The sequence below is a fragment of the Homarus americanus genome, unplaced genomic scaffold, assembly GCF_018991925.1.
Source record: "Homarus americanus isolate GMGI-L3 unplaced genomic scaffold, GMGI_Hamer_2.0 scaffold14072, whole genome shotgun sequence".
NCBI classification, from domain to species: Eukaryota; Metazoa; Arthropoda; class Malacostraca; order Decapoda; family Nephropidae; genus Homarus; species Homarus americanus.
In genome coordinates, this window is record NW_024754528.1 from 1,815,650 (window position 1) to 1,826,069 (window position 10,420).

A 10,420-nucleotide genomic window follows, 5' to 3' on the forward strand; every position below is an offset into this window, starting at 1 on the left:
GCTCTGATATAACGTATGTGACTCGTACATTCCCTGGCTATGATTATCTCATCTCTACAGGCAATTCCCAAAAAAATTCGTCACTTGCAAATCTTGTATCTTCAATACAGAATAAATTATACTGTACTAAACTTACAGCCCAACTGAAATATGAGAAGCAGTGTGTATTATATACTTTGTTACCAAACCTGATAAACAATAAATATTAACAATAAAAGTGGAAGGAGATAGTTTGAACTTATCCTAGTGACACAAAAAATTGGCTTTCATGTCAACCTTACCGAATCGCGAGGTAGGATATCAAATTTTACCTACAGTACAGTATATCATAGTTCTACCGCTAGCTGAAATAAATAATTTAAACTACAGCATTTCAATATTGTTGGCGTTTTCTTATAATATTTTTTTTCTGCATTTCTGATGATGTTCAGAGATAAGCCACATAAGCAACAGGGAGTTATGTTCTACAGGCCTAAGACGCTGGGGAGGCCAAATGGGTGAAAATAAATCCCCCACATTTAAGGACAGAACTCTCCCAGAGATTAAGGACATACAGTGCAGTATATAACTTAAACTCAGCGAGATCTTCCGTGTGATATTTTAAGTTCATCACATCAAAATCATGTTCACACTATTTTCCTGTCTTTTCACACTGTCCCAGCTGATTCAACAAGACTCGGGTACCGCTGTCGCTTTACTCTCTAGGTTGCCTATGGGAATTAGTATAAATTATTAGAAAAAAAAGTCCTCTGTCCTGTTCCTGGGTGGCTTCTCAATATCCCTGGCCTATACCTCTTTGGCTTCCCATAGTGTCGACATGTACACAGAGGCCAACACGGGCGTAGCACTTCCAGGATCCACTTCCGTTTTATCACCGAATTGATCTATATCTCTCTCTCTCTCTCTCTCTCTCTCTCTCTAGTAAATTCAAATATAACAAATATAACCCATTCCTGGTTCACAAATAGGGTGGTGGACGAGTGGAACAAGCTTAGCAACTTTGTAGTAAGTGCTGGAACGCTGGAAAGTTTCAAAAGGAGGCTAGATAGATTCATGGATGATAGAGAGTGGTAGTAACTCTCGATAGGAGCTGCCATGCACAGGTCAACCGGCCTATTGCAGACTCCTTATGTTCTTATGTTCTTATAACGTTGACCAAGTGACACAGAGAGCATGTTCTCCTCGACCCCTCCGCTGGTAGCTAATTTCGTGCTACTGGCGAAATGAATGAAGCCAAACAACGTCCCATCTTATCAGCGAAGCGGGGTGTGGAGTGGCGTGCGGGAATGAGGTAAGGTGCAGTGGAGTGTGGGGAGTGAGGCAAGGTGGAGTGGGGTGTGGAGTGGCGTGTGGGAATGAGGTAAGGTGGAGTGTGGGGGAGTGAGGCAAGGTGGAGTGGGGTGTGGAGTGGCGTGTGGGAGTGAGGCAAGTAGGACAGGACGGGGTGAGGTAAAGTAGGACGGAGCAGGGCAGGACGGGGTGAGGTAAAGTAGGGCAGAATGGAGTGAGGTAAAGTAGGGCAGAATGGAGTGAGGTAAAGTAGGACGGGGCAGGGCAGGACGGGGTGAGGTAAAGTAGGGCAGAATGGCGTGAGGTAAAGTAGGACGGGGCAGGACAGGACGGGGTGAGGTAAAGTAGGGCAGAATGGAGTGAGGTAAAGTAGGGCGGGGTGAGGTAAAGTAGGGCGGGGCGGGGCCTGTGGAGAGGGTTCCGGTCACGTGATGATCAGCTGACCAAACCTTGCATATGACGTAGCCGGCTCCACCTACCTCAGCCCGGCCAACCTATTCGAGGATATTTCACCCCTTCCCTCGGGACAAACAAGGGCTTGCCTACACCCCTCGCCTAAAATTACCTACCGCAAGTGTACCGGTATACCAGTTACATAAATTGGCCAATATGTTGGAAATATACGGAAAGAGTTTAATTTTCAGGCGACCTAAACTGTTATCAACCAGTCGTAAAGTATATAAGCACAATTTCTATTCTTCGTGACGCACTGTTTGTATGATTCTGTTACTAAGCGACCAAGTCTATCCTAGCCAATTAGTACAGGCTATCCATATATAGGTCAAGTTACTACTGTCGAATTATTGTGCCCGCCTGCTCTTTAGACTTCAATGTCAACCTGTAACATTTCTGACTGGATTTCCCACTTCTGGTATAGCTACGCACTCAGGTCTCCATTAGTACTTTAGTTAGTTTTTTTTAATGCCAATTTATAAAAATACTCCTGACACTTCACCATATTAAAGGTGCAGTATGGAATCAATGGTGGAATAGCCAGCAAGACCAATAGTTTTATATTTAGCTCAAAACTAAAACTATCTAGGCGCAATTGGTTTGGTTTGTCATCTGTTTTAATACATAAATGGCTTAACTTATATTTTATTTATATATTTCAACACTGGCCATTTTGCTTTCATCCTGGGGACAAATTTCAGTCACTGGGATGCGCTGCAGTACACTTTCCGGTCTTTGTCCGCATTTGTTACGTCCATGTACTCGTTGTCAGCACAATTTACATAAAAAACACACCCTCTTTTTTTTGTAAGCACTGTCTGCCATGAACATTAACCCACGATCCCTTTTTTTCAAGTAACTTCGAATTTTAAACGAACGGACACAATGTACCTTATGACGTAATGACATACGCATCTCTTACGTCACGGGTTCATTTGTAAACAACACTCAGCTGAGCGAGTAAGCGCATCCACGCATCTGATTCTCTGAGCTCTACTGCACAAAACCTTTAGAACCACACCACATTTTAACCTTCGTATTGTTGGAACATCCTGCACCACAAAACGCTGCACCATAACATAATCGATGATACCCCATAATATTTACATACCTTGGACTGAGCGAGCGTAGCTACCCATGATGCGAGGTTGATTATACCCTCCTTCTGTCTGCTAGTGATGCCTCTGGGAACCTCCAATCCTGTAAAATAATTGTGCCATCGAAATATATACCATGTATATTCTAAACATTTTACTATGAATAATTTAAACAACAAATTTACACCTCTTTGACAAATAAGTGCGAAACGCAGCATTCAGTTAACTAATATATTGTAATGATAAATATTCCACATGAATATGTAGGGCAGCATCCGTGCAGCCAACACCCAGCTACCCCAGGACATAAGTTTAACCCCACCAGTAACAACACACCACTACATTTTCACAGGAAGTCAGGCACATTAATCACATTGTACAGTGCTATAGAAATGCCACAACGTATTCATAAATTACCTTAATAATCACACGATGTAGTTTATTTGAGAAAGTATCAGGTAGAGAGCGTGTGTTAGAACCGTCGTTGGGTGTGTTGAAGTTAGAAGTGCGCGTCGTTGTAGGGGCTGGGCTTTGGTTACTCCACTGCGCAGCTGATTTTGGCAGATGTTAGACAAAGCACTCCGTAACCTAGCTGTATCCTACTTATAAATATGACATTATTATGGCGTGTAAAGCCCCAAGATATACTCGTTTTAGGACAATGTCTCACATAATGGATATATCAATGCATGAACAGTACATGTTACAAAATAAGAAAAATATTACATATACTACAGCGCTTCGGATGCAACACTTCGATAAGTTGCCAACGTTTCTATTCCTCCTTGAGTATTGATGTTGTCTCCGTAAAAAGTATCGCTATTATTTGTATACAATCTAAATTATTCGTATATAGATGGTATGTGTAGCCACCTCATTCAGGACGATTTTAGTGTGAGCGATATGTAGGCGACTTTTCTCTATTCCAAAAACATTTCAATGTCTCGAAGAAGTTGCCAATAATGGGTTAAAAATTAAAGGTGTGGATGAGGTAACTTCTTCGTGCGTCACGGCTGGGTTGTTTCTGGTTTTACTGAACAGTGGGATTATAATGAGAAAATGTATAGAACTAAATATTTCCAATCTTACGCTTAACTAAATTGTTTGTTCCTCAAATTTCCTTTTTTTCGGTGTGAGTTAATGCTGTAGAGAACGTTTCCAACTTGTCCTATCCTTTTCTGTCCTGTCCTGACCTTATGCTTTTAATATAGACATTCCAAAAACAAAGTTAGGTTTGATTACAGTGTAGTTTCTCACAAGTGTTAAATTATTATAAGTGTGTGTGTGTGTGTGTGTGTGTGTGTGTGTGTGTGTGATGATAATAATAATAATAATAATAATAATAATAATAATAATAATAATAATAATTAATGGTTTATTGAAAAAGATCTGCAGCCCGGACCGAAAATATACATTGGACATACAGTAAATGACTTATTACATACATTGGTGGTTTAACAAAAGCCTTCACTAGAGAAAGGTAAAGGAACATAGAGTGAACATACAGATTAATGTAGGTGTTGAACAGCAAACACGTAGTGTAGTAACTCCCTCCCAGATGGTGTTAGGAGGGACCTCACGTTTTGTAGTAGTTCCCTCACAGATGGTGTTATGAGGGACCTGACGTGGTGTAGTAATTCCCTCACAGATGGTGTTATGAGGGACCTCACGTGGTGTAGTAATTCCCTTCCAGGTGATGTTATGAGGGGCCTGACGTGGTGTAGTAATTCTCTCTCAGATGGTGTTTTGAGGGGCCTGATGTGGTGTAGTAATTCCCTCACAGATGGTGTTATGAAGGGCCTGATGTGGTGTAGTAATTCCCTCACAGATGGTGTCAGGAGGGACCTCACGTGGTGTAGTAATTCCCTCACAGAGGGCGTTATGAGGGACCTCACGTGGTGTAGTAATTCCCTTCCAGGTGATGTTATGAGGGGCCTGACGTGGTGTAGTAATTCTCTCACAGATGGTGTTATGAGGGACCTGACGTGGTGTAGTAATTCCCTCACAGATGGTGTTGTGAGGGCCCTGACTTGGTGTAGTAATTCCCTCACAGATGGTGTTATGAGGGACATGACGTGGTGTAGTAATTCCCTCACAGGTGGTGTTATGAGGGACCTGACGTGGTGTAGTAATTCCCTCACAGATGGTGTTATATGAGTGAGGTGTGATCCTAGGCCTTCCTATCGTAGACAGATGGTGTTATATGAGTGAGGTGTGGTCCTAGGCCTTCCTATCGTAGACAGATGGTGTTATATGAGTGAGGTGTGGTCCTAAGCCTTCCTATCGTAGACAGATGGTGTTATATGAGTGAGGTGTGATCCTAAGCCTTCCTATCGTAGACAGATGGTGTTATATGAGTGAGGTGTGGTCCTAGGCCTTCCTATCGTAGACAGATTAACACATCGCTGGTTGTGTGTGCCATATGATCTCCGTCAACCTCTACTGTGTTTTGACAAGAAGACATAAACATCTCCGTAAGCCTATTTTACACTCACTGAATTATTTGATTTAATTCAACGATAACGTAGCACCTCGGTCTACAAATGCGGAAATTTGTCTATGGATAATTGTGAGGAAATTATTTTTGTCAGGACACTTTAGGATACTAAACAGCGAAGAAGATAAGTTATTAAAACATTTGTTACGCATAGGTTTATAAGCTTTCACACCCATACTAAACTATGCTTTATATATAACCTAACCTAACCTAACCTCACCTCACCTCACATTCATAGAGTGCCGTATAGGATTATGCATTGCCTTGTGTTATCTATTTCTGGCTATATTTTGTTGAGTAGTGACCGTGTTATCTTGTGATTATTTCTTGATTGTCCGAGTAAAGAGATATCCTCTCTTCTGGTTTTTTGTCACCCTTGGAAATCCCTGGCTTTTGATTCTCCTGTTTTAAAGATCATGAATACACATACACATACCTACACATATATACATAGATCAGATTCATGTGGGTGTTGTAACTGTTCACTGCCACACAGGACAGAGGTTCGTACACAAAGAAATGCATGGGTGTTGTAACTGTTCACTGCCACACAGGACAGAGGTTCGTACACAAAGAAATGCATCATATTCATTAGCAGTATATATAGGTCAGTCATGTGGGTGATGTCACTGTTCGCTGCCATGCATGACAGTGGTTCATATACATTGGACGTCATATTCTAATTGAAGACTAATCAGTGTGGGTTAGCAAATTTGGGATAAACAGCAAGAATGTCGGCAGTAAGGACGGCGACCTGGAGGTATGGAGCACTTCACCAGGGCTAACCTTCCGGGGTCAGATTCTCAAAGGTTCGTAACTGAAGATTTAAGAATACACCTTAATAACTAACTAAAGGTATAGCATAGAAATAGTGACCTAAAATAACCTTTGCATTATAATGAGCACCAGGGTTGAGACAAACTAACGTACAGAATCTTTACGGGGTTGAGACAAAAATAACGTATTTATTTGTTTTCAAAGTGATTCCGTTAATTTTACTTCCCTATAAAGTGAACGATTTGCAAGAGTTAAAGTAGAGTCTCAGTGTAATTTTAGCGCCATTATTGGACGCTAGTTTTGTGGGTTAGGTTCAGTCAAACAGGTATATGCAGCCTTATGTTTTTAGTTCCGAGAAAGAAATATCGTCGTTCGAACCTTTCTTGGACAGTCTGTCCGCTGAGTCACAACGTCCTGGATCTACTTTTTCCATTTATCAGCTCTAATTATTATTGAGTTGCTCGTTCTTTATTTAGTACACACACACACACACACACACACACACACACACACACACACACGCGCGAAGCTAAACCAATTTACCCCTTCGCTCTAGTCTAGAAGCAGGCGTGGTAATCATAAAATTATCAATATTAATAATAATGATATCAAGATTAATGCCAACAACTCTAAAAACAACTACAACAAATACAACAATAAAGCCAACTATGTCTCAAACGAATACCAAGGTCAGCTTTCTCAAGTAAACAAAACCAGAATCACGACTCGTTTATAAGGTAAGAACGCACCCTTCCCGCCTTTGTTATAGTAGAAGACTAAAGCTGCGTCATCAAGTTGTTATTTCCAAGAGAGGATGGGGGAACATAACGCTCTACTGACGGTGCGAGGCGCGAGGTCCATATAACTGCGCTTATTGTACCTGCTGCTGCTTTGTTGTATCAAGCAGGTGGTGTCTGTTATCGCATTGAGTGATAAGTCAATAGGAAGCCCCCATTGGTTATTTCTGTAAGGTCTTCGTTAACTAGCTGGATGGAATAATAATAAGTGTTTAAAGTGGCGGGTTAGTGGTGCTCAGTGATTTAACACGATACAGGTATTTTGAATGACGTTGACGGGAACCAAGGAAGCCGCAGGAGGGGGTGGGGGTACGTGAGATACAGTTCCAGGAACCAAATGTATGTTGGGCGTGTACAGAATAATAATAATAATGATAATAATAATAAACGGTTTATTAATTGAGTTGCAGCCGGTGGTTGAAAATATACAGACTTACATTTGATTTAGACATAATGATATAATATGCATTGAATATATTTACACATGGTTTATTCAAGAAAAAATCAAAATGACTAAGTTACATTGAGATGGGGTTGACATCTCAAATTCAGCCATTTTGAGAAAAATGTTATAATGCATTAATGCGCAAGTAACAGCTAAGATCTTTCATGCGTATACTTAGTAATATTGTCAACAAATAAAAATAATGCATAATACAACAATATGCTTTTATTTGCTCTTACATTCGAGAATATTACAATAAACTGCAGGGAAGTTATGATTCCCCACCCCCAAAAATAATAATAATAAAAATGTAAACTAACCTCCGTAAGATCAATAAATAGTTTGTTACCGCGGCGTGTGCATATAGCCTAGGCGAGAGCGGGCGAGCGAGCATACCGTAGCTGCATTTAACGGCGGGATCTGCGTAGTAGCTGCAGGGCATGAGGCAAGGCCAGTTATATATCAGTAGGTGCGTACATTTTCATCTAGTGAACTTACAGGATGGAATATAATACGTACGATAATACTGTAAAAGCAGAAACTATGCAATGCTCATAAATCTATAACTGCATGGAGATGTAATTTTTAAGAGCCTAAAGATGTACAGACTGGAATAATATACAAGAAGAGAGGTCTCCCGTCATTTGTATTGGTTTTAAATTATAATGCTCTTTTAAAACCTCTGCGGAAGGTAAATTTTAGAATGTTGTTTCGTATTTTATTGTAAATTACCTGTATTTTTTTTTAAATTTTCTGTTTTCTAGGCTGGGATGATTTGTTTTCCCTGGTTCTCCGCTTCATTATAAACGACGATTTGTACGTAACAGGTCCATTGATATATATATATATATATATATATATATATATATATATATATATATATATATATATATATATATATATATATATATATATATATATATATATATATATATATATATATATAATATTTTTTTATTAGCACAAATACTAACATGGTTATGATTATTAAAATTACACGCAATGACAACATGAACCAGAGTGTAACAAACATAAAAAGAGATCAACTTGACAGTTGTAACACCATAAAACAGGGTTGGGTAAACCTATTATCTGACGGGCAGGCCACGCTAGTACTGGCAGTGCAAGTACAGTTAACTTCTGTAGTAGTATTGATAATAATTATACGTATTGTATAATACATATTACAGAGAATCACCTGAAGAATCAACCTGTCAGTGTCCACCAAAGTTTCGCCATCCTCCGACATCAATCATACGGCGCACAAGACAAATTTGTTCTCGTCTTATTTGGTCAGTTGTTTTAGTAACATGGAGCTGGTCGTTACCAAAAGTAGTAATCGGATAACTTTATTAACGGATTAATCTATTTTAATATTTTTGTTCTTAATTTGTTTTATATAGGTGCCGGAAGACACAACTCCAGCTCGGTAGACGGCATACTATTATTTTGGTGCTTACTGTAGCTCCTCCAACTAATATAGTTCCTTAATTGTCTTTACTAATATATTTGTTCCCATACATAAAATGTAAGCCCGACGGGGTAAACAGTACTGTATAGTAAGAAAAATATTTTGTTTAGGAAATATTCTTGAAGTTCCTTGGGAACTGCTGCTGGACTTGGGGATATTATTTACTGCAGCTATGACCAATGACGTAGATCTCGAGACAAAATCCCCCAGCTAAATTGGAAAGTATGACAAAAGCCCTCAGTTAAAGTGCGAAATAAGAAAATCCCCAGTTAAAGTGCAAAATAGGACAAAAGCCCCCAGTTAAAGTGAAAAATTGGACAAAATCCCCCAGTTAAAGTGCAAAGTATGACAAAATCCCCCAGTTAAAGTGCATTATAGGACAAAAGCTCCCAGTTAAAGTGCAAAGTATGACAAAATCCCCCAGTTAAAGTGAAATAAGTTAGGTTAGGTATTGATCCTAGGATAAAATAAATGTAATATTTGAATATTTTACATGTCAGAGAAGTGTTCATAAGTGTTATTATTATTTGTCCTAGAGGGTTTTGTCCGAGGGGGCTTTTGTCCGAGGGGGCTTTTGTCCGAGGAGGCTTTTGTCCGAGGAGGCTTTTGTTCTAGGGGCTTTTGTCCGAGGAGGCTTTTGTCCTAGGGGCTTTTGTCCGAGGGGGCTTTTGTCCGAGGGGGCTTTTGTCCTAGGGGGCTTTTGTTCGAGGGGGCTTTTGTTCGGGTGGTTCTTGTCTTAGGGGGCTTTTTTCCTAGGGGATTTTGTCCTGGGGGCTCTTGTCCTAAAGGGCTCTTGTCTTAGGGGGCTTTTGTCCTGGGGTGATTTTGTCCTAGGGGCTTTTATCCTAAGGGGCTCTTTTCCTAGGGGCTCTTGTCCGAGGGGTTTTTGTCCTAGGGGGCTCTTGTCCTAGCCTGGTTGAAAGCAAAGGTAACCCTAGAACACTATTTGCATCATTGACGTAAAAATTATATTACTGAGCTTCAACAACTAAGGTCTTTAAGCGGATAACAAATAAATTAAATAAGATATACAGTAACCATTTTTTGTATCTAATGGTATTCTTAATTTGAATCAACAGGTTGTTTTGTCAATGATTTTATGTTTGTATTTTTTTATTTTGACTAATTCCATGTGAAAGTATCTGGTGAATTGAAAAAAAAATCAGTATTGAAAAAAAAAAATTAGTATTAAATTTGAGCACTGGGACAACATATTGACAATGCTTTATTTCCAGATCACAATATGTTCAATTTACGTCGATTATATTTAATAAGGAGTCCTCTGATTATGAAAATTTAATCATAATCTTTTATTACTATATTAGAGAGAAATATATTGATTTTAATTAGATATTATTGCTCTATTTTTAATCTTTATTAAATATTATGTTATCGTATTTAAGGTATCAGTCTGACGATACACCTTCCCCTTCCCTCTATTACCATCATATTATATTGAGCTTAATATTTATGACTTATATAAGCAACAATATATTTTATAAATGATTTTTTTTATTATAGAAATACAATATAAGATTAACTACAGAAACCAACAGTAATAACGAGAATATTATTACAATTTGTAGTGGATGA

At 39.1% G+C, this 10,420-nt stretch overlaps 1 protein-coding gene across 3 annotated transcripts in view; it reads right to left on the reverse strand.

Moving 5' to 3' along the window:
* Positions 1-3,419, reverse strand: part of LOC121855847 (tumor protein p53-inducible nuclear protein 2-like) — a 47,112-nt gene extending 43,693 nt beyond the window's left edge. For 2 of the 3 annotated variants that reach the window (XM_042351012.1, XM_042351011.1), the window contains exons 1-2: positions 3,258-3,419; positions 2,855-2,943 (exon numbers count right to left, since the gene is read on the reverse strand). In XM_042351012.1, the coding sequence (XP_042206946.1) occupies positions 2,855-2,882 (28 nt within the window). In that variant the 5' untranslated portion in view covers positions 2,883-2,943; positions 3,258-3,419. The remainder of the gene's footprint in view (positions 1-2,854; positions 2,944-3,257) is intronic. The other variant, XM_042351015.1, reaches the window with a different exon arrangement.
* Between the last annotated feature and the right edge of the window lie 7,001 nt (positions 3,420-10,420).